Raw genomic sequence first — 26130 nt, 5'->3', positions numbered from 1 at the left:
GACAGGTTATGGAGCAGCTGTCTTTGTGACCGCTGCTTCATAACTGCTGTTTCTGGCGAGTATGAAGACTCGCCAGAAACAGGGGCCATCAAGCTCCCTACGGAGCATGTTAAATAGAGCCCAAAGGATCATACATTTGACACTGTGCCGCTGGTATAACAAGTAATTGAAAACACATTAAGGGTAAATCAATTTTACAGTACACTGTAACTTTAGAGATAAGATATCTAAAAAAAATGACAATATATTTGTAAATTCAAGTCTTTGTCAAATTATTAGTTGATATCTTTCTACTAAAAGAGTTGTTTTCCCTTGGTTTAACTGTACAACAGTTCCACCAATTTTTATGAAGGCTGCAAAAGTTTTACAGAGAGCACAGAGGCTGTGCAATGAGGTATGTCAGCTAGATGCTTCCAGGTGTTCTGAATGACCTCCATTCTCTGCCTCCCTGTGTTTTAGGGGAGTTCCCTCCCGTTCTAGCCATTATGCCACCAAATATGGCCCTTACTACAAAGCCCACGTATGGAAGAAAAAAAAATATGTCCACTAAAAAAAAATTATGTCATGCATCAAATTAGCAAATCCATAGGGCTTCAATACTTTCTAAGGCAGGCATCATGCCACTCATTGGACTTCCAAGTTTGGTCAACATTTTTAAAGAAAAAGATAGCTTTACAAGTGTTTAAGTACACTTTTTTTATTACACATTTTCTAACAATAAATGTGAGCATTAAAGCTTTTTTTGAGTATTTATTTAAACTTCAGGAAGATTGTAAGTTAGATTCACTAACAGTTACCTAGATTACAAGTTTTGCGCTATAGAGGGTGTGCGAAACGAGTACAACAAAAGTTGTTATTATTTCACCCTCTGTAGCGCTGCCATTACGAGTTTTGATAAAGTCGCCTTGTGCGCTCGATATGGTGGTAATGAGCTCCATACCGCATGAAATCCAAGCGCTGCTTTGATATGCTCATGCACGCTTTCCCCATAGACATCAATGGGGAGAGAGTGTTAGAAAAAAAAACTATTGACCCAATTGATGTCTATGGGGAAAAAAAAGTTACGTTTAAACCTAACACCCTAACAGAAACCCCAAGTCTAAACACCCCTAATCTGCTGCCCCCGACATCGCCGACACCTACATAAAGTTGTTAACCCTTAATCTGCCACTCCCGGCATCGCCGCCACCGAAATAAATCTATTCACCCCTAATCTTCAGCTCCCGATATTGCCGCCACTATAATAACGTTATTAACCCCTATTCCCCCACACCCCAACATCTCCCACGCTATAATAAAGATATTAACCCCTATTCCGCTGTTCCCCGACATTGCCACCACTAAATAAAGTTATTAACCCCTAAATCTCTGGCCTCCCACATCACTGGCACTAAATAAACCTATTAACACCTAAACCGCCAGCCCCCCACATCGCAAAAAAAATAAATTAAACTATTAACCCCTAAACCTAACAACTCCCTAACTTTAAATTAAAATGACAAGATCCCTATCTTAGAATAAATAAAAACTTACCTGTGATATTAAAAAAAAAACTAAGTTTAAACTATGTTAAACTAACATTACTATTATATTAAAATTAAAATAACTATCAATTAAATAAATTAAATTACTCATTAAAAAAAACTAACACTACTAAAAAAAAAATCTACAGTTACAAAAAATTAAAAATACTAAATTACAAAAAATAAAAAAATACTAAATTACGAAAAATAACAAACGAAATTATCCAAAATAAAAACAATTACACCTAATCTAATAGTCCTATAAAAATAAAAAAGCCTCCCAAAATAAAATAAAAAACCCTAGTCTACAATAAACTACCAATAGCCCTTAAAAGGGCCTTTTGTAGGGCATTGCCCTAAAAAAATCAGCTCTTTTCCCTGAAAAAATATGCAGAGACCCCCCAACAGTAAAACCCACCACCCAACCAACCCCCCAAAATAAAAACCTAACTCTAACAAAAACCTAAGCTACCCATTGCCCTGAAAAGGGCATTTGTATAGGCATTGCCCTTTAAGGGCATTTAACTATTTTTCTTGCCCTTAAAAGGGCATTTAGCTCTTTTAAGACAAGCCCAAACCCTAATCTAAAAAAAAATACCCACACAAAAAAAGTTTTAAAATACCTAACACTAGCCCCCAATGATTCACTTACAGTTTCTGAAGTCCGGACATCCCGGTGGCGAGAAGCCTTCATTCAGGCAGTGAGGTCTTCATCCACCCAGGCGGCGTCTTCTATCTTCATCCAGGCGGCATCTTCTATCTTCATTCAGGTGGTGCGGAGTGGGTCCACCCTGAAAAGATCCGGCGCGGAGCATCCTCTTCATACGGTAGCCGCCGTATACTGAATTTTCAATGCAAGGGAGTCTTTTCAAAATGGCGTCCCTTGCATTCCTATTGGCTGATTTTATTTTGGAAATTCAAATCAGCCAATAGGATGAGAGCTACTGAAATCCTATTGGCTGTTCAAATCAGCCAATAGGATGAAAGCTACTGAAATTCTATTGGCTGATTTGTATAGAAGGGAGCAAGGGAGGAAGTTTACAGAAAGAAGGGAGGGAGGGAGGGAAAGAAGGGAGGGAAAGAAGGGAGTGAGTTGAGGTAGGGAGTCAGTTGAGGAAGTGAGGGAGAAAGCGAAAGAAGGGAGAAAGGAAGGTATGGAAAAAAGAATACACTTTGAAACAATCACTGCCACATGCAGCAACATACATTAATTACCATTATTCAAGTAATTCAACTTTTTAAGTGTCCGTTTCCTATTTACTCCATGGGTTCATGAGTGCGGAGAAAGCTAGCTATTAGTAGCTAACATATATTAGCACTGAGAGTTTATAATTAGACATCACAAGCTGATCTAAGCAGTGCACAGATGCATCCAGTCTGTTAGCTGCTAAGACCTGCAATAAGCACTGCGCTCGCAGACCCATCACAGCTGATAAGGGGAGGCAGCATATTGGCACAAGGTCTTCTCCTCCAGCCTCACCTTGGAAGCATATTCCCGGTCAAGTTTCTCACAAAGAATGTTCCCACTGCAAAAATGCCAGTGGCTCTAAATGAAGCAATGTTTTAAAGGAGCACTGCCTGTAAAGAGTGACCTTAATCAGTGCATGTGCCTTGTCTTCTCTGTAAAAGCCTGCACTTTATCACTCACTGTACTGTATGCTGGCTTTTAGAGAGAGGATAGGACAGATGTGCTGCCCATCCTAAATCTGCTGCCCTAGGTACCGGCCTTGTTGGCCTAGGCCATAATACGCCCCTGCAGGAAGTTGTCAATGGGAAGAAGGTTTACCTTCCAAAATGACAATGACCCAAAGCACACAGCAAAAATGACCACACAGTGGTTGAAGGAGAAAAAGGTGAATGTCCTTGCATGGCCTAGTTAGAGCCCAGACTTAAAACCCATTAAATATCTGTGGCATGACTTGAATACTGCAGTCCACAAAAGGTCACCATCAAATGTAACAGAACTGGAGCAGTTCTGCAAAGAAGAGTGGGCAAATATCGCACAGTCTAGATGTACAAAGTTAGTAGAGACATACTGTATCCCAACAGACTAAAGGCTGTAATTAAAGCAAAATGTGGTTCAACAACATACTAACACAAGGGGGTGATCCTTTTTCTAACTCAGTGATTCTGTTTTTGAATTGTCTTTATTTTTGCCTGACATGTTGTTGCTATATCTTTCACTTGGATGTTATATGTTGCACTGAGTAATTACAACTGGATAAACAAAAACTGTGCCTGTCTTTATTTCAGACTGCAAAGCAACAAAATGTGATTATTTTCAAGAGGGGTGATTATTTTCAATACCCACTGTAAAAAGGGAGAGATTACGAGTGGAATGGTAGTCTGCGCTCGTGCATTAACTACGCTAGACGGAGGCTTCTTGCGTGTGTATATATATATATATATATATATCCTGATGTTTTTTTGGTAAAATATATCTATACCTATATTTCTATATGGTTATAAATAGGTGTAGATATATGCAGATACATAAAGGAATATCTATTTAAAAATACTTAAAACATATCCCCCTATGTGAAAACAACTGGAATTTGAAATATTTTAATTAAATACATAGGCATCTATTTATCAAGCTGTCAACCGCAAATACGCTGGAATTCCACAGCGTATTTGTGGCGAGCCTGATTCGCCTTAGTTATCAAACCCTACAAACCGGCAAAAGTAGAATTTAGTCACGTAACATACGACAGAGATCGATGCTTACGTCACTACAGATGTTCCGAATGCAAGTTCGGCACAATCTGACTACTTTTGTAAGTTATCAAATATCTACCAGGTACGCTCGCCACTATTCAGGCCCAGCGTACCTGATTTTCAATCCACCGCCATGGAGGCGGTGGATGAAATAGGAATCAATGGGAGTCGGAAAACAGCGAAAGCTTATGTTCGCTGCTGCCCGATATCCCATTGATTCCTATGGGAATGTTTACACCTAACACCCTAACATGTACCCCGAGTCTAAACACCCCTAATCTGCCCCCCCTACACCGCCGCCACCTACTTTATACTTATTAACCCCTAATCTGCTGCCCCCTACACCGCCGTCACTTACATTATATTTATTAACCCCTAATCTGCCCCCCTACACTGCCGCCACCTACCTACATTTATTAACCCCTAATCTGCCGCCCCCAACGTCGCCGCCACTATATTAAATTTATTAACCCCCAAACCTAAGTCTTACCCTAACACCCCTAACTTAAATCTAATTTAAATAAATCTAAATAAATATTCCTATCATTAAATAAATTATTCCTATTTAAAACTAAATAGTTACATTGTAGCTATCTTAGGGTTTATTTTTATTTTACAGGCAACTTTGTATTTATTTTAACTAGGTAGAATAGTTATTAAATAGTTATTAACTATTTAATAACTTCCTAGTTAAAATAAATACAAAAGTACCTGTAAAATAAAACCTAACCTAAGTTACAATTACACCTAACACTACACTATAATTAAGTAAATTCCCTAAACTAAATACAATTAAAAATTTTTATCTAAAGTACAAAAAACCCCCACTAAATTACAGAAAATAATAAACAAAGTACAAGATTTTTAAACTAATTACACCTAATCTAATCCCCCTAGCAAAATATAAAATCCCACCCAAAATAAAAAAAGCCCTACCCTACACTAAATTACAAATAGCCATTAAAAGGGCCTTTTCCGGGGCATTGCCCCAAAGTAATCAGCTCTTTTACCTGAAAAGAAATTACAACCCCCCCAACATTAAAACCCACCACCCACACAACCAACCCTACTCTAAAACCCACCCAATCCCCCCTTAAAAAACCTAACACTAACCCCCTGAAGATCACCATACCTTGAGAAGTCTTCACCCAACCGGGCCGAAGCCCTCAACAAAGCCGGCAGAAGTGGTCCTCCAGACGGGCAGAAGTGGTCCTCCAGATGGGCAGAAGTCTTCATCCAGGCGGCATCTTTTATCTTCATCCATCCGGCGCGGAGCGGCTCCATCTTCAAGACATCCAACGCGGAGCATCCTCTTCTGATGACGGCGACTCAAGAATTAAGGTTCCTTTAAGTGACGTCATCCAAGATGGTGTCCCTTCAATTCTGATTGGCAGAAAGAATTCTATCAGCCAATTGGAATTAAGGTAGGAAAAATCCTATTGGCTGATTGGATTTTTCCTACTTTAATTCTGATCGGAATTGAAGGGACGCCATCTTGGATGACGTCAATTAAAGGAAACTTCATTCTTCAGTCGCCGTCGTCAGAAGAGGATGCTCCACATCGGATGTCTTGAAGATGGACCCGCTCCGCGCCGGATGGATGAAGATAGAAGATGCCGCCTGGATGAAGACTTCTGCCCATCTGGAGGACCACTTCTGCCCGTCTGGAGGACCAGTTCTGCTGGCTTCGTTGAGGACTTCGGCCCAGTTGGGTGAAGACTTCTCAAGGTAGGGTGATCTTCAGGGGGTTAGTGTTAAGTTTTTTTAAGAGGGGATTGGGTGGTTTTTAGAGTAGGGTTGGTTGTGTGGGTGGTGGGTTTTAATGTTTGGGGGGGTTGTAATTTTTTTTTACAGGTAAAAGAGCTGATTACTTTGGGGCAATGCCCCGCAAAAGGCCCTTTTAAGGGCTATTTGCAATTTAGTGTAGGGCAGGGCTTTTTTATTTTGGGGGGGATTTTTTATTTTGTTAGGGGGATTAGATTAGGTGTAATTAGCTTAAAAATCTTGTACTTTGTTTATTATTTTCTGTAATTTAGTGTTTCTTTTTTTGTACTTTAGATAATTTTTTTAATTGTATTTAATTGTATTTAGTTTAGGGAATTTATTTAATTATAGTGTAGTGTTAGGTGTAATTGTAACTTAGGTTAGGTTTTATTTTACAGGTACTGTTGTATTTATTTTAACTAGGAAGTTATTAAATAGTTAATAACTATTTAGTAACTATACTACCTAGTTAAAATAAATACAAAGTTGCCTGTAAAATAAAAATAAACCCTACGATATCTACAATGTAACTATTAGTTATATTGTAGCTATTTAAGGGTTTATTTTACAGGTAAGTATTAAGTTTTAAATAGGAATAATTTATTTAATGATAGGAATATTTATTTAGATTTATTTAAATTAGATTTAAGTTAGGGGGTGTTAGGGTTAGACTTAGGTTTAGGGGTTAATAAATTTAATATAGTGGCGGCGACGTTGGGGGCGGCAGATTAGGAGTTAATAAATGTAGGTAGGTGACCGCGGTGTAGGGGGGCAGATTAGGGGTTAATAAATATAATGTAGGTGGCGGCGGTGTAGGGGGGGCAGATTAGGGGTTAATAAGTATAATGTAGGTGGTGGTGGGCCCTGGGAGCAGCAGTTTAGGGGTTAATACGTTTATTTAGTTGCGGCGGGGTCCAGGAGTGGCGGTATAGGGAGTAAACAGTATAGTAGAGTGGCAGTGTTTAGTGACAGGGTTACAATAAAGCTGTAGAAAAGCTGAAGAGCAGCGAGATCAATGACTGTTAGTTAACAACAATCCGCTGCTCATCGCAGCTTTTTGACAGCTTTTTTGATAATTTTGGAGAACGTATTCAGGACCGCGGCAGCGATGTTAGGCGATCTTAGGCGAGCGTATTGGTGCCGGCGAATGCAAGTCAGTTGACACTTTGATAAATAGATGCCATAGTTAAAACCTTTATTAAATATGAATATTGCATCTATATGCTTTTACATGTAAATAAATACACATATAAATGCATAAATACATATAAAGACACATATAAACATGTATATATATATATATATATATATATATATATATATATATATATAGTATATATATATATATATATATATATATATATATATATATATATATGTGTGTGTGTGTATCTCTATGTTAAAGGCCTTTGCATGCCTTTTTTTTCCCTAACACTTGAAACCGCATATCTTTAAGCCCTTATACCATTTTGTTGCAACTTTTTAACGTATTTTTAATGTGTTTTGTGCAATTTTCTTGTCTCGCGTAACAGCTAACCAGAGCTCTGAAGTCACGCTATCAGAGGTCAGATGTTAAAGGGCATCCTATCATCAGTGGGATAGGTTCAGTGTCTTGGTGTTTGCTTTTAGGGCTATGAGTAAGGCTTAAAAACGGTACTGCGTTAGCCTAATTGAATGTTTGTCAACTATGGTCTGATGCTCTGTTTTTACCTTTGTGTTATTAATTATTAAGGCCTACAGTGTATTTTATTATATTACATATTATTTGAAGTAAAATGTCAAAATTATATATTTGTAATTATTACTTCTAATTTTGAGCTTTTTTTTAAGCCTGCAGATTCCAAAAATGGCCAAAGCCCATTTACAGTTTTACCCATAAGAACTAAATATAACATCAGCTTACACTTGCTTTTATTCGATCTGGAAAAAGTTTTTGAACTTTTACAGTCTTCCCAAGAAAGCAGACTAAAGTCAGCAAAATCCTTCCACAGTTATGATGCATTGAAAGTGTCTAAAGGCTCTTCAGAAAAAAGACCATTAACACTTAAAAGAAATAGGACTGCTGGATCTTTATCACAAATGGATGGGCAAGTTTCTGAAACTAATGCCAAAGAAAATACTATTCGTCCTTTAGAAGAGAGTGTCAGTATCAAGAGGAATAAGAAATTTAAAAGCACCAAAAAAGACAAGACTAAGCCATCTGGAAAAGTTGATGTAAATATGGTTATGGATGCAGCTAAGCTCCTTATTTCATGTCTGTTACCCTGGGGGCTAGATAAAGAACTGGACAACTTTTGCATTAGACACTTAGATATTCTGAAACTTCATGGCTCAGTTAGTTTTGGAACTATATCAGATGAAGATCATGTGTCTTTAATGTTACCAGGATGGAATGAAACCAACAAAAATAAGGTTGAAAATCTTTCTCATAATTTGTTTTCACAAAAAGTAGTAGAGCTGTCTACTAAATATGCTTTTGCTACAGAAAAACATAAAGCAAGTCATGGAAAACAAGAAAACAATAGTCTAAGCACATTAGGTCTTGATACTCTCTTACAGTTTCTAAAGAAGATATTTCTGGTCAATAAAACATTAAAAATGGACACGGATTCAAAATTTGCCACCCGACCTAGAAGGTATGATTAATAGCCATAATCATTCTTAATGAGTTTCTGATTATTACTATTTAAACACCTGCTAATAGACAACAGGGGATAATTATTTGCTAATAAATATAAATTATGGTTGAATTAAAATGTTCATCTAGTCTATTCTATAAATTATGTAATAGTTTCTCAAATATTTTGCCCTATAATTTGCAAATATAAAATATAACATTAAAAATTAAACATTCAGTGTTAAAAATGTATGTAAAATTTGAAGCAGTAACTTAAAGGGACACTGAACCCAATTTTTTCCTTTCGTGATTCAGATAGAGCATGCAATTTTAAGTTGACTCCTTTTATCATTTTTTCTTAGTTTTCTTGCTATCTTTATTTGATAAAAAAGGCATCTAAGCTATTTTTTTTCCAGATCATGGACAGCTCTTGTTTATTGGTGGGTGAATTTATCCACCAATCAGCAAGAACAACCCAGGTTGTTCACCAAAAATGGGTTGGCATCTAAACGTACATTCTTGCTATTTAAATAATTAAAGAAATTTGATAATAGGAGTAAATTAGAACGTTGCTTAAAATTGCATGCTCTATCTGAATCACGAAAGAAAAAATTTGGTTTCAGTGTCCCTGGTTATTGCTACTGTGAGCTCGCGGTAGCAATTAGTGCTTATAAAATTAACCAGAGCTCAGATCTCTGGTTAATTTTATAAATGTCCACTAAATGCCCCCAAAATCTTATTTTCCCTAACAAATAGCTGTTTAAATTGAATACCTCTGCTCTTTCCAATTTGCTGCATTTTGCTTAAAATCCAATGAATATTAGCAGGAATTGCCTGTCAATGCGCATTAGTAATAAGTGCACTGCTGATACTGCATTGTTTCAAATTCAGTTTAAACAACTTTTACTTCACAAGAAAAAAGACAGATGCGCCACATGGCCCAATATTGTTTGTTCCACACGGTGTGTATAGTAAAGATGTGCAAGATTACACTCACATGTATTAAAGCACTCCAAATAGTGCCGTGGGAGCAGTCTAGGATCTATAACAGTCACCCAGCAGACCGACCTCTTGGAAGGGAAGTATAATCTGTAGTGTGGAAATACAAGAAGACACAAAGGTGCCTATATGGACCCAGGAGTAAATGGTATGTGTGGTATGATATATACTCACATTTGGTGTTGCATCTCCAATGATGCTAGTCAGACAGGAAGGGATCAATACAGTCACCCAACAGACTTTAACAAGGTAAACAGCATTTGGCAGAGTCCCAAGATGTCCAGTGAGTAAAAAAAAAATATTGATCCAAAGAATACAGTGCAGCAATTTTTTTATATAAAAGTAACAAACTTTACATAAAATAGTTAAAAACAAGCGACACGTTTCTCAGTAACAAGCTGTTTCATCAGGCTTATAAAAAATGACAAAAAACACTTGCTATATTTACACCAAACATGCTCTCAAACCGTTAGCTCTCTTAAAACTTACTTGGTTTCATTCCTTTTAAAATTAGACATATTACTATAATCAATGGCGTCCATTGAGTCATATTGGCGTTCCCTATTTATTACGATATCCAATATATGGTATTAATTGCCCAATTTAAAAGTCCAAGATTAAGATCACTGGGGTTTTAGCTAATTACATATACACATACTATGTTTAGATATTCATATCTCATACATGTCTATCAATCAGAAATTAATCGTTAACTGTCACAATAACAACACTACTGGCAATTTCCTTATAATCGTTTATGTCTATCTGATCAAGATTTAATATTCACCACTCTAGGTATTTTACACAAAGAACTGTTTTGTGATCTATGAACATGAGGGATCGTGGTAACAACTACACATCTGACAGCTTTCACACACTCACTACGGCATTAGTACATTGACACACCTCCCGTGACGACAGCTGTAATGACAGGTTGAGACTATCCGCTAGCATTGGTTTACTCCCTACACACCCCCAATGATGACATCCCACGAATGGCTCAATATGCAATTTATTTAAAATATACCGCGCTATTAAGTGAAAGGCTATAAATGCAACGGACTTAGATCTATACACATCCACAATGATGATGCTGCCTGATTGGTATATAATTCTAAGATAACATGTAGCGCAATTGATTGACAGATCATGTCATACGCACGCGCAGTAAGAAATAGGGAACGCCAATATGACTCAATGGAAGCCATTGATTATAGTAATATGTCTAATTTTAAGAGGAATGAAACCAAGTAAGTTTTAAGAGTGCTAACGGTTTGAGAGCATGTTTATCTTCTTTTTATCTTCCCAAAAAGGGAATAAATATAAACAATATCAGCTATATCTATACTATACTGACACTTATGAAATAACAAATGAAATGCTGAAAATACATGAAGTTATTTTTTATGCCTTTAATGTTTACAACATTAGGTAGACTATAACTATGAAATTATGTTATGTGTGTTCTAATGAATTTGCATTAATTTGTTATTAGAATCTGAAATGTTTGTGACATAATTTAATCTAATGCTGATAGGCTCTAACATGAGGGAGTTGCCTATAGCCACTCCCCTCACAAGTGTGGCTAATGATGTTGATACAATTGTTTGGTGTATATATAGCAAGTGTTTTTTGTCATTTTTTATAAGCCTGATGAAACAGCTTGTTGCTGAGAAATGCGTCGCTTATTTTTAACTATTTTAAGTAAAGTTTGTTACTTTTATATAAAAACACTTGCTGCACTGTATTCTTTGGATCAATATTTTTATTTGACCCACTGGACATATTGGGACTCTGACAAATGCTGTTTGCTTTGTTAAAGTCTGTTGGGTGACTGTATTGATCCCTTCCTGTCTGACTAGCATCAAATGTGAGTATATATCATACCACACATACCATTTACTCCTGGGTCCAAACTGTACTAGGCCATATAGGCACCTTTGTGTCTTCTTGTATTTCCACACTACAGATTATCCTTCCCTTCCAAGAAGTCGGTCTGCTGGGTGACTGTTATAGATCCCAGACTTCTCCATCTGCACTATTTGGAGTGCTTTAATACATGTGAGTGTAATTTTGCACATCTTTACTATACACACCGTGTGGAACAAACAATATTGGGCCATGTGGCGCATCTGTCTTTTTTCTTGTTTTTAGATTGCTATCCTGGGATCCAGACCGGGTCCTCTACAGATTGCTGCCTATATTATATCTACTTCACAACAAGAGACTCTCATTTATCTTTTTTACAGTGTTTAATCAATTGTCTATTTGGATTAATACTGTATTATTACTGTTAATACTGTTAATATAATTGTTTCTTATATACATAATTTGGTTTTAATTTGGCTCTCATTTGTGCCAGATAATATATAGACATAATTCATATTATATCCTACTACTGTTCCAATTATTGGCTCACTTGTATTGTATATCCATATAAGGGCGCCCCCTATCTAGTAGAATAACTTTTACTTCACATTTTTTTAAGTAAAGAAAAAATACCAACATGCTTATATGCTGCACTTTCATGTTGATGATGATAGGAATTTGAGTGCAATGTTCCTTTAAATGAATAAGTACCCATCTGCAATACATTTTTGCAGCTTATATGAATCAGTCCCTCCCTCTATCTATCACTCTTTCCCTCACTTCCTCTCTCTATATTTACTGTTTAAAGCAGATACAAAAAATGATTTGTCCACTTTTTCAGTTGTGAAATTTCTCACTGTATGACCTATAAATGTAGGAGATTTAGTGTTTTTAAGGTAATTTTAGGACTGGTCAATTTTTTTGCCCTTATAGTCAAGAAAAGATGGAATCTGTTCGCTCCAAATGGAAAAATTCTGAAAATGTCAGCTCATCAGTTCCGGCATTTCCAGTTGAGCTTCTGCAAGGTAAGTTGATAATCATAAATCAGATAATAAGGATATAAGTGCAGTAACTCTTCCAACACTAGGGAAGATAAACAGTGTCAGATATATCTAATAGCAATAGAAAATATTACAATTAACTACATGGAGCCAAATAGAAAGCGGAAAGCTCTTTTAAAAGGGTGCATTTTTAGGGCCAGATTACAAGGGGAGCGTTATTTAAAGGGATACTAAACCCACATTTTTTCTTTGATGATTCAGATAGAGCATGCAATTTTAAGCAATCTATTTTAAGGAATTTAATGTAAGGAGCCGGACCATTTTAAATTCAGAACCCTGGATAGCACTTGCTGATTGGTGGCTACAGTTACCACCAATCAGCAAGTGCAACCAAGGTGCTGAACCAAAAATGGGCTGGCTCCATAGCTTAGTTTTCTGCTTTTTCAAATAAAGATAGATAGCAAGAGAACAAAGAAAAATTGATAAAAGGAGTAAATTAGAAAGTTGCTTAAAATTGCATGCTCTATCTGAATCATGGAAAAAAATGGGTTTAGTGTCCCATTAACGCTCACACGCTAAGTCCGCTAGAAGTAAGCTATTTGCGCGAGCAGGGTAGCGTTCGTATTAAAAGATTAAATTAAAAATTTATATCTTGCTCGCTAACCCAATGCGTTATTTTATTCATAAATACATATTTCTACATATATCTGATCGTATTTTTATATAATATATATCTATACCTATATATAGTTTATTATACATAAGTATAGGTATATAGAGATATATATACTATCTAAAAATACATAGAACATATCCTGCTATGTGCAGAACATTGGAATGTGAAATATTTACAGTAAATATAATATAATATACAGTATATTTCTACACATATCTGATGGTATTTTGGTACAATATACTGTATAGAGTAGAGTATCTATACCTATATAAATATATGATTATATATAGGTATAGATATTTACAGATATGGAATATGTATTTATAAATACTTAGAAAATATTCCCCTATGTGAAGAACATTGGGATGTGAAATATTTACAGTAAATACACAGTTAAACACTTTATTAAATATGAATATTTTACATGTTTTCAAATACTTGACTGCAAAGGGCTCCAATTCTCATATATATATATATATATATATATATATATATATATATATATATATATATATATATATAAATATATTTATCATTTTTGTGTCTCTAAATACATATATAAACATATCAATACATAAATACATATGTACACACATATATACAGTATATACTGTATATATATATATATATATATATATATATATATATATATATATATACACACACACATGTATATGTATGTATCTCTATGTTTAAGCCCTTTGCATGCCTTTTTTTTTTCTATCACCTGAGACCTCATATCCTTGAGCCCTTATAACATTTTTGTGCAATATTTTTTTTTAATAATTGTTATTAGATAATGTTATTATGGGTGTAACTGTACATTTAAAGGGACAGTCTAGTCCAAAATAAACTTTCATGATTCAGATAGAGAATGTAACTTTAAACAATTTTCCAATTTACTTTTATCACCAATTTTGCTTTGTTTTCTTAGGCCTAGATTTAGAGTTTGGCATTAGCCGTGAAAACCAGCGTTAGAGGCTCCTAACGCTGGTTTTAGGCTACCGCCGGTATTTGGAGTCACTCAAAATAGGGTCTAACGCTCACTTTCCAGCCGCGACTTTTCCATACCGCAGATCCCCTTACGTAAATTGAGTATCCTATCTTTTCAATGGGATTTTTCTAACTCCGGTATTTAGAGTCGTTTCTGAAGTGAGCGTTAGACATCTAACGACAAAACTCCAGCCGCAGGAAAAAAGTCAGTAGTTAAGAGCTTTCTGGGCTAACGCCGGTTTCTAAAGCTCTTAACTACTGTACTCTAAAGTACACTAACACCCATAAACTACCTATGTACCCCTAAACCGAGGTCCCCCCACATCGCGACACTCTAAAAAAAATTTTTAACCCCTAATCTGCCGACCGCCACCTACGTTATCCTTATGTACCCCTAATCTGCTGCCCCTAACACCGCCGACCCCTGTATTATATTTATTAACCCCTAATCTGCCCTCCTCAACGTCGCCTACACTTATTAACCCCTAATCTGCCGACCGCAAAGCGCCGCCACCTACGTTATCCTTATGTACCCCTAATCTGCTGCCCCTAACACCGCCGACCCCTATATTATATTTATTAACCCCTAATCTGCCCCCCACAACGTCGCCTCCACCTGCCGACCGGACCTCAGCGCTACTATAATAAAGTTATTAACCCCTAATCCGCCTCACTAACCCTATCATAAATAGTATTAACCCCTAATCTGCCCTCCCTAACATCGCCGACACCTAACTTCAATTATTAACCCCTAATCTGCCGACCGAATCTTGCCGCTATTCTAATAAATGTATTAACCCCTAAAGCTAAGTCTAACCCTAATACTAACACCCCCCTAAGTTAAATATAATTTAAATCTAACGAAATTAATTATCTCTTATTAAATAAATTATTCCAATTTAAAGCTAAATACTTACCTGTAAAATAAATCCTAATATAGCTACAATATAAATTATAATTATATTATAGCTATTTTAGGATTTATATTTATTTTACAGGTAACTTAGTATTTATTTTAACCAGGTACAATAGCTATTAAATAGTTAAGAACTATTTAATAGCTAAAATAGTTAAAATAATTACAAATTTACCTGTAAAAGAAATCCTAACCTAAGTTACAAATAAACCTAACACTAGACTATCAATAAATTAATTAAATAAACTACCTACAATTACCTACAATTAACCTAACACTACACTATCAATAAATTAATTAAATACAATTGCTACAAAGAAATACAATTAAATAAACTAGCTAAAGTACAAAAAATAAAAAAGAACTAAGTTACAAAAAATAAAAAATTATTTACAAACATAAGAAAAATATTACAACAATTTTAAACTAATTACACCTACTCTAAGCCCCCTAATAAAATAACAAAGCCTACCAAAATAAAAAAATGCCCTACCCTATTCTAAATTACTAAAGTTCAAAGCTCTTTTACCTTACCAGCCCTGAACAGGGCCCTTTGCGGGGCATGCCCCAAGAAATTCAGCCCTTTTGCCTGTAAAAAAAAACATACAATACCCCCCCCAACATTACAACCCACCACCCACATACCCCTAATCTAACCCAAACCCCCCTTAAATAAACCTAACACTAAGCCCCTGAAGATCATCCTACCTTGTCTTCACCATACCAGGTTCACCGATCGGTCCAGAAGAGCTCCTCCGATGTCCTGATCCAAGCCCAAGCGGGGGGCTGAAGAGGTCCATGATCCGGCTGAAGTCTTCATCCAAGCGGGCCAGAAGAGGTCTTCCATCCGATTGAAGTCTTCATCCAAGTGGCATCCATCCGGAGCTAAGCGGCAGCATCCTGAAGACCTCCACCGCGGAACATCCATCCTGGCCGACGACTGAACGACGAATGACGGTTCCTTTAAATGACGTCATCCAAGATGGTGTCCCTCGAATTCTGATTGGCTGATAGGATTCTCTCAGCCAATCGGAATTAAGGTAGGAATATTCTGATTGGCTGATGGAATCAGCCAATCAGAATCAATTTCAATCCGATTGGCTGATCCGATCAGCCAATCAGATTGAGCTCGCATTCTATTGGCTGTTCCGATCAGCCAATAGAATGCAAGCTCAATCTGATTGGCTGATTGGATCAGCCAATCAGATTGAACTTGATTCTGATTGGCTGATTCCATCAGCCAATCAGAATATTCCTACCTTAATTCCGATTGGCTGATAGAATCCTATCAGCCAATCGGAATTCGAGGGATGCCATCTTGGATGACGTCATTTAAAGGAACCGTCATTCGTCGTTCAGTCGTCGGCCAGGATGGATGTTCCGCGGTGGAGGTCTTCAGGATGCTGCCGATTCGCTCCGGATGGATGCCGCTTGGATGAAGACTTCAATCGGATGGAAGACCTCTTCTGGCCCGCTTGGATGAAGACTTCAGCCGGATCATGGACCTCTTCAGCCCCCCGCTTGGGCTTGGATCAGGACATCGGAGGAGCTCTTCTGGACTGATCGGTGAACCTGGTATGGTGAAGACAAGGTAGGATGATCTTCAGGGGCTTAGTGTTAGGTTTATTTAAGGGGGGTTTGGGTTAGATTAGGGGTATGTGGGTGGGGGGTATTGTATGTTTTTTTTTACAGGCAAAAGAGCTGAATTTCTTGGGGCATGCCCCGCAAAGGGCCCTGTTCAGGGCTGGTAAGGTAAAAGAGCTTTGAACTTTAGTAATTTAGAATAGGGTAGGGCATTTTTTTATTTTGGGGGGCTTTGTTATTTTATTAGGGGGCTTAGAGTAGGTGTAATTAGTTTAAAATTGTTGTAATATTTTTCTTATGTTTGTAAATAATTTTTTATTTTTTGTAACTTAGTTCTTTTTTATTTTTTGTACTTTAGCTAGTTTATTTAATTGTATTTCTTTGTAGCAATTGTATTTAATTAATTTATTGATAGTGTAGTGTTAGGTTAATTGTAGGTAATTGTAGGTAGTTTATTTAATTAATTTATTGATAGTCTAGTATTAGGTTTATTTGTAACTTAGGTTAGGATTTCTTTTACAGGTAAATTTGTAATTATTTTAACTATTTTAGCTATTAAATAGTTCTTAACTATTTAATAGCTATTGTACCTGGTTAAAATAAATACTAAGTTACCTGTAAAATAAATATAAATCCTAAAATAGCTATAATATAATTATAATTTATATTGTAGCTATATTAGGATTTATTTTACAGGTAAGTATTTAGCTTTAAATTGGAATAATTTATTTAATAAGAGTTAATTAATTTCGTTAGATTTAAATTATATTTAATTTAGGGGGGTGTTAGTATTAGGGTTAGACTTAGCTTTAGGGGTTAATACATTTATTAGAATAGCGGCGAGATTCGGTCGGCAGATTAGGGGTTAATAATTGAAGTTAGGTGTCGGCGATGTTAGGGAGGGCAGATTAGGGGTTAATACTATTTATGATAGGGTTAGTGAGGCGGATTAGGGGTTAATAACTTTATTATAGTAGCGCTCAGGTCCGGTCGGCAGATTAGGGGTTAATAAGTGTAGGCAGGTGGAGGCGACGTTGTGGGGGGCAGATTAGGGGTTAATAAATATAATATAGGGGTCGGCGGTGTTAGGGGCAGCAGATTAGGGGTACATAGGGATAATGTAAGTAGCGGCGGTTTACGGAGCGGAAGATTAGGGGTTAATAATAATATGCAGGGGTCAGCGATAGCGGGGGCGGCAGATTAGGGGTTAATAAGTGTAAGGTTAGGGGTGTTTAGACTCAGGGTACATGTTAGAGTGTTAAGTGCAGACGTAGGAAGGGTTACCGCATAGCAAACAATGGGGCTGCGTTAGGAGCTGAACGCGGCTTTTTTGCAGGTGTTTGGGTTTTTTTCAGCTCAAACAGCCCCATTGTTTCCTATGGGGGAATCGTGCACGAGCACGTTTTTGAGGCTGGCCGCGTCCGTAAGCAACTCTGGTATCAAGAGTTGAAGCTGCGTTAAAAATGCTCTACGCTCCTTTTTTGGAGCCTAACGCAGCCTTTATGTGGACTCTCGATACCAGAGTTATTTTTATGGTGCGGCCAGAAAAAAGCCGGCGTTAGTTTTTCGGGTCGTTACCGACAAAACTCCAAATCTAGGCCTTAGTATTCTTAGTTGAAGCTAAACCTAGGAGGTTCATATGCTAATTTCTAAGCACTTGAAGGCCGCCTCTTCTCTCAGGGCATTTTGACAGTTTTTCACAACTAGAGGGCGTTAGTTCATGTGTGCCATATAGATAACACTGTGCTCATGCACATGGAGTTCAGGTGAGGCAGCTCTGATTGGCTAAAATGGATGTCTGTCAAAAGAACTGAAATAAGGGGGCAGTTTGCAGAGGCTTATATATAAGGTAATCACAGAGGTAAAAAGTGTATTATTATAGCTGTGTTGGTTGTGCAAAACTAGGTAATCGGTAATAAAGGAATTATCTATCTTTTTAAACAATAAAAATTCTGGTGTAGACTGTCCCTTTAAATGTATTTTTGATGTGTTTTGTGACACTTTTTGTTTCACAAAACAGTTAACCAGAGCTATGAGGATGCAGTAATCATTCTAGTATAAATCATGATTGCGCTCACACGTTCGCATTTACTTTCAACTATTACGAGCGATACATCGTAGTTGGGCAAACAGCTGTGATAAACCCAATGTCACTTGCGTGTAACTGTTACTACGCCACTCGTAATCTGGCTCTTAATGTTACAAAGCAGACTTTTTTTAGGGTTGTTTATGTTAGGCATATTCCTGTATATTTTCTTGCATTTTATCAACCCTTAAAGGGACATGAAATCCAAATAATTATTTCATGATTCAGATTATAGAGCATATAATTTTAAACAATTTTCCAATTTACTTCTATTATCTAATTTGCTTCATTCTCTTGGTATTAACAAATAAATGCCACTAATGTAATCAGCATTGTTAAATTTGATCAGCTACAATTTCCACTTGTCATTAGCAGTGATGTGCAGGACTTGAGCTCTACTTTAACTGTGTGTTTAACGCCTTAGCTGCATCAATAGTAATAAAATAACAGGCCCTAACAAATTAGAGTATTTAATTTTTTATGCTATAATGGCTATAACATTATTTTTTCCGTTTTCATTTACAATTAGTTTTAATCCAATGGTAATTGCACAAACCACATGAGTTGAACAACAGCTATATGATAATAAGGATGAGATTAAAAAAAATATTTTTGTCAGAAAGCAAAACAAATAAAAGAACTTTGAGCAAATATGAAAGTGCCAATGTAGCAACAATGTTATGAAAAACAATCACCTAGATTACGAGTTTTGCGCTAAACAGGGTGTGAAATGAACGCAACAAAAGTTGCAATATTTCACCATCCATATCGCTGCCATTACGAGTTTCTGAAAAGCCTCCTTGTGCGTGCGATATGGTGATGTTAAGCTCCATACCGCACAAAAGCCAAGTGCTGCTTTGACGTGCTTGTGCACGCTTTCCCCCATAGACATCAATAGGGAGAGAGTGTTAGAAAAAAAACTAACACATGAAGTGCGGAATAGCGATCGCCGTAATGCAACCCCATTGATGTCTATGGGGAAAAGAAAGTTACATTTAAAACTAACACCCTAACATAAAACACCCCTAATCTGCTGCCCCTGACATTGCCGCCACTATAATAAAGTTATTAACCCCTAATCTGCCTCCCCGACATCGCCAACACTAATAAAAGTTATTAACCCTTATTCCGCTGCTCCCCACATTGCAGACAGTATAATAAAGTTATTAACCCCTATTCTGCCGCTTCCCTACATCGCCGCCACATAATAAAGTTATTAATTCCTAATCTGCCACCCCTAACATCGCCGCCACTAATAAAAGCTATTAACCCCTATTCCGCTACTCCCCAACATTGCTGCTACTAAAAAAAGTTGTTAAGCCCTAAACCTCTGGCCTCCCACATCTCTGCCACTAAATAAACCTATTAAACCCTAAACCGCCAGCCCCCCACATCGCAAAACACTAAATTAAACTATTAAAAAAACAGAGTATCTGGACCCTATTCTATTCTAAATCCCTCTAAGCCTACTCAAAAAATTAGACCGTGATCTCTCAGACACGGTTAAAAAACAGATACAAAATGGGAGGGATTGAGTGGCGCTATTGGAGCTGAGGAATTATACGCCTAGATTACGAGTTTGGCATTAGCCTTAAAAAGCAGCGTTAAGGGGTCCTAACTCTGCTTTTTAAGGCCCGCTGGTATTACGAGTCAGGCAGGTACAGGTGTACCGCTCACTTTTTTTCCGCGACTTTTCCATACTGCAAATCCGCTTACGTCAATTGCGTATACTATATTTTTAATGGGATTTGCCTAACGCTGGTATTACAAGTCTTGGAGAAAGTGTACAGCCTCTACCTCCAAGACTCCTAACGCATTTAAAAGTCAGTAGTTAAGAGTTTTATGGGCTAACGCTGGAACATAAAGCTCTTAACTAAAGTGCTAAAAAGTACACTAACACCCATAAACTACCTATTAACCCCTAAACCGAGGCCCCCCCCACATCGCAAACACTATAATAAAATTATTTTACCCCTAATCTGCCGACCGGACATCGCCGCCACTATAATAAATGTATTAACCCCTAAACTGCCGGACTTCCGCCTCGCAAACACTATAATAAATTGTATTAACCCCTAATCTGCCGTCCCTAACATCGCCGCCACCTACCTACAATTATTAACCCCTAATCTCCCACCCCCAACGTCGCCGCTGCTATAATAAAGTTATTAACCCCTAAACCTAAGTCTAACCCTAACCCTAACACCCCCCTAAGTTAAATATAAATTTAATAACTCTAAATAAAATTACTATAATTAAATAAATTAATCCTATTTAAAACTAAATACTTACCTATAAAATAAACCCTAATATAGCTACAATATAACTAATAGTTACATTGTAGCTTTTTTAGGATTTATATTTATTTTACAGGCAACTTTGTATTTATTTTAACTAGGTACAATAGCTATTAATAACTATTTAATAGCTACCTATTTAAAATAATTACAAAATTACCTGTAAAATAAATCCTAACCTAAGTTACAAATACACCTAACACTACACTATCAATAAATTAATTAAATAAATTTACTACAATTATCTAAAATAAAATACAATTAAATAAACTAAACTATATTACAAAAAAACAAACACTAAATTACAAAAAATAAAAAAATATTACAAGAAGTTTTATCTAATTACACCTAATCTAAGAACTCCTAATAAAATAAAATTCCCTATCCTAAACTAAATTACAAAGTAATCAGCTCTTTTACCAGCCCTTTAAAGGGCTTTTTACGGGGCATTGCCCCAAAGTAATCAGCTTTTACCTGTAAAAAAAAAAGAAATAAAATACCCCCCAACATTAAAATCCACCACCCACACACCCCTACTCTAAAACCCACCCGATCCCCCCTTAAAAAATAGGAATTAAGGTAGGAAAAATCTGATTGGTTGATTTAATCAGCCAATCGGATTGAAGTTCAATCCGATTGGCTGATTGGATCAGCCAATAGAATGCGAGGTCAATACTATTGGCTGATCCAATCAGCCAATCGGATTGGCTATGTTAGGGTTAGACTTAGGTTTAGGGGTTAATACATTTAATATAGTAGCGACGATGTTGGGGGCGGAAGATTAGGGGTTAATAATTGTAGGTAGGTAGCGGCGACGTTGGGGGCGGCAGATTAGGGGTTAATAAATATAATATAGGTGTCGGCGATGTTAGGGGCAGCAGATTAGGGGTTGATAGAGATAATGTAGGTGGCGGCGGTGTCCGGAGCAGCAGATTAGGGGTTAATAGTATAATGCAGGTGGCGACGATGTTGGGGGCAGCAGATTAGAGGTTAATAAGTGTAAGGTTAGGGGTGTTTAGACTCGGGGTTCATGTTAGGGTGTTAGCTGTAGACTTAGAAAGTGTTTTCCCATAGGAAACAATGGGGCTGCGTTAAGAGCGGAACGCTGCTTTTTTGCATGTGTATCCTATGGGGAAATCGTGCACAAGCACGTTTTTCCAGCTTACTGCTACCGTAAGCAACGCTGGTATTACAAGTAAAAGTGGCGCTAAATTTTCTCAACGCTCACTTTTCTGAGGCTAACGCAGCCATTCAGAAAACTTGTAATACCAGCGTTGTTTAAAGTGAGCGCTGGAAAAAAAAGGAGCGTTAGCTTCGCAAGTTTTTACCGACAAAACTTGTAATCTAGCCGATAGAATTTAACAATTAATGTCAATACAATTCCCCATATAGGGACATACACAATCAAAAACAGATTATTACCAGTTAGGAATATATATTTAATGTACACAAAATCAGATTAAAAAAGTCTATACATAAGGCATAGATACACAGAAAACAGAAGTAATAAAATTAGTTGTGGCCACAACTGTAACAAACAGAACTAGTATATATATATATATATATATATGTATATATATATATATATATATATATATATATATATATATATATATATATATATATATATATATATACAGGAAGTGCAGAATTATTAGGCAAGTTGTATTTTTGAGGATTAATTTTGACTATTACTGTGCATAATTATTAGGCAACTTAACAAAAAACAAATATATACCCATTTCAATTATTTATTTTTACCAGTGAAACCAATATAACATCTCAACATTCACAAATATACATTTCTGACATTCAAAAACAAAACAAAAACAAATCAGTGACCAATATAGCCACCTTTCTTTGCAAGGACACTCAAAAGCCTGCCATCCATGGATTCTGTCAGTGTTTTGATCTGTTCACCATCAACATTGCGTGCAGCAGCAACCACAGCCTCCCAGACACTGTTCAGAGAGATGTACTGATTTCCCTCCTTGTAAATCTCACATTTGATGATGGACCACAGGTTCTCAAAGGGGTTCAGATCAGGTGAACAAGGAGGCCATGTCATTAGATTTTCTTCTTTTATATACCCTTTCTTGCCAGCCACGCTGTGGAGTACTTGGACGCGTGTGATGGAGCATTGTCCTGCATGAAAATCATGTTTTTCTTGAAGGATGCAGACTTCTTCCTGTACCACTGCTTGAAGAAGGTGTCTTCCAGAAGCTGGCAGTAGGACTGGGAGTTGAGCTTGACTCCATCCTCAACCCGAAAAGGCCCCACAAGCTCATCTTTGATGATACCAGCCCAAACCAGTACTCCACCTCCACCTTGCTGGCGTCTGAGTTGGACTGGAGCTCTCTGCCCTTTACCAATCCAGCCACGGGCCCATCCATCTGGCCCATCAAGACTCACTCTCATTTCATCAGTCCATAAAACCTTAGAAAAATCAGTCTTGAGATATTTCTTGGCCCAGTCTTGACGTTTCAGCTTGTGTGTCTTGTTCAGTGGTGGTCGTCTTTCAGCCTTTCTTACCTTGGCCATGTCTCTGAGTATTGCACACCTTGTGCTTTTGGGCACTCCAGTGATGTTGCTGCTCTGAAATATGGCCAAACTGGTGGCAAGTGGCATCTTGGCAGCTGCACGCTTGACTTTTCTCAGTTCATGGGCAGTTACTTTGCGCCTTGGTTTTTCCACACGCTTCTTGCGACCCTGTTGACTATTTTGAATGAAACGCTTGATTGTTCAATGATCACGCTTCAGAAGCTTTGCAATTTTAAGAGTGCTGCATCCCTCTGCAAGATATCTCATTATTTTTTACTTTTCTGAGCCTGTCAAGTCCTTCTTTTGACCCATTTTGCCAAAGGAAAGGAAGTTGCCTAAGAAGTATGCACACCTGATATAGGGTGTTGATGTCATTAGACCACACCCCTTCCCATTACAGAGATGCACATCACCTAATATGCTTAATTGGTAGTAGGCTTTCGAGCCTATACAGCATGCATAAAGAGGATGATGTGGTCAAAATACTCATTTGCCTAATAATTCTGCACTCCCTGTATATATATATATATATATATATATATATATATATATATATATATATATATATATATAAACAATGGATTTAAAAAAAAAATACATGCGAAAAGACAGTTTTAAGTGTCTGACTAAAAATTGGAGCATAAGGTGGCGTAAACCTAGCTAGAGAACGTTATATCTAAAAATAATATCTAAAAATAGTATCTAAAGAGATAGCTATATTCATACTTAAGGGGTTAATACAATTTATAGCGCTATACCATAGAACCCACTGCGTTATATAGGGACATATTATTATAAAATTCCCAAAGGCAGTGCTGGGATAATATTTGAGTGAAAAAGATACGGAGCTCCGTTAGTGTAAATCTATATTGTGAAACATACAGCTTATTTATATTGATGGCTGACACAAAGGGTAATACTTAAGAGTCAAATGACATCCAAACAATTCTATGTCAGTTTTCCATTATGTATGCTGACTATTTAGCATAATAGTTGCTGGCAATATAGCATAAGGTGTAACGGTAGAATTATGTGATATATATATCAAATCCTTCCAAGCTGGGAAAGAAAGTCACAGAAAAGTAACTGACCGGTCAGTGTCGTGGTCTTACTAGACTTCTGATTTTGACTATTGGGTCCTTTGTAAAAATCACACTTGTAGGCAGACTTCCATGGCTGTTCAGTTTGTCCTCGCTTAGTGCTGTCGGCGGTAGCGGGAAAGATACAGCGTCTTCACTGCCTGTGTTGTCAGTTCGGTCATCTGACCTTGGATAAGCCAATCAGGAAACCGGATAAGAATTCCTGTTGTAGATTCAAATCTTTAGGTAGCAAAGTTCCGTATGATTTAAAAACCAGTCACTTTTTCTTTCAACGCGTTTCAGCATACACTGCTTTTATCAAGATGACTTGTTAGAGCTGGTCTGCTTCTATTTATAAACTTAGGAAAAGAAATGAGAAATTGGAACCACAGTGCCAGTGCATTCAAGGTTTATTCATACAGGTGGAAGACAAAAGGTACAGCTCCTTCTATCTGACGGTTTTGTGCATGCGTACATGCGCTTCCTCATAGATGCTTCTATTTATACCAGTATTACCCATGTTGCCTTTTTCCATTTTTAAAGGTATATTCCCTTCCTCCATTCTTAAAGGTGTATTATAGTCGAATTGTATGTATCTCCCTATTTCAATACGTTGGTATTTTTAATTACTCAGTTTGTAAAGATGTATATATAACACAGCAATTTAAGATTGTAATCTATAAATATTTTTAGAAAAGTAAATGTATATTGCACGCATATCAAGATGATTTTTTATCATGTATCAATTTGATTGGAGCTACGTTCTAGATTTCTTAATGGTCACACCTATATATCTAATACAAATATCTAATAAAAATATATCCCTATGAAGTGCTAGTCTATACCCTAAATACATAATTCTGTCTAATCTAGCTCTATTTAAATAAAACACAGATAAATCTTAAAATGTTTTTTTCTTTAAAGCTAGACCATTTTTATATTGCTCATATTTATAAGCTGGTGGGTTTTAAGGCTTGTTTCTTCTATTCATTTAGAACTTTTAGTGTTAAGTGATGTCATTCGTGGAAAATTTACATACATATTTCATAAATAATACAATATGGATTCTTATCCGTGCTTTTTAAATAAAAGTAACTAAATTAAACTATTAACCCCTAAACCTAACACCCCCTAACTTTAAATTAAAATTACAATATAACTCTATTTAAATAAATTAAAACTTACCTGTGAAATAAATATGAATCTAACATTAAACTATAAATTAATTTAACATAACTAATCTAATAAATTAAAAAATACTACCAATTAAAATATCTAAATTACAAATTTAAAAAACCTAACACTACGAAAAAAATAAAAAAATAAATTACAAAAAAAAAATCCTACGAAAAATTTAAATAATCTAAGTTTACCCAAATTAACACTAAAATCACAAAAAGTAAAAAAACACTAAGATTACCAAAAATAATAAAAAAAATTATAAAAAATAAAAACAATTACACCTAA

At 36.4% G+C, this 26130-nt stretch overlaps 1 protein-coding gene across 1 annotated transcript in view; it reads left to right on the top strand.

Moving 5' to 3' along the window:
* The window catches only part of WDR72 (WD repeat domain 72), a 430783-nt gene that overhangs the window by 294464 nt on the left and 110189 nt on the right, over window positions 1–26130 (top strand). Inside the window, exons 15-16 of the mRNA XM_053717490.1 lie at window positions 7836–8641; window positions 12424–12515. Coding sequence (XP_053573465.1) covers window positions 7836–8641; window positions 12424–12515 — 898 coding nt within the window. The remainder of the gene's footprint in view (window positions 1–7835; window positions 8642–12423; window positions 12516–26130) is intronic.

This window comes from Bombina bombina, chromosome 6 (genome assembly GCF_027579735.1).
Source record: "Bombina bombina isolate aBomBom1 chromosome 6, aBomBom1.pri, whole genome shotgun sequence".
Classification (NCBI taxonomy): domain Eukaryota; kingdom Metazoa; phylum Chordata; class Amphibia; order Anura; family Bombinatoridae; genus Bombina; species Bombina bombina.
The sequence above is the reverse complement of the archived record's forward strand: the minus strand, read 5'-3'. Positions and strand labels throughout refer to the sequence as shown.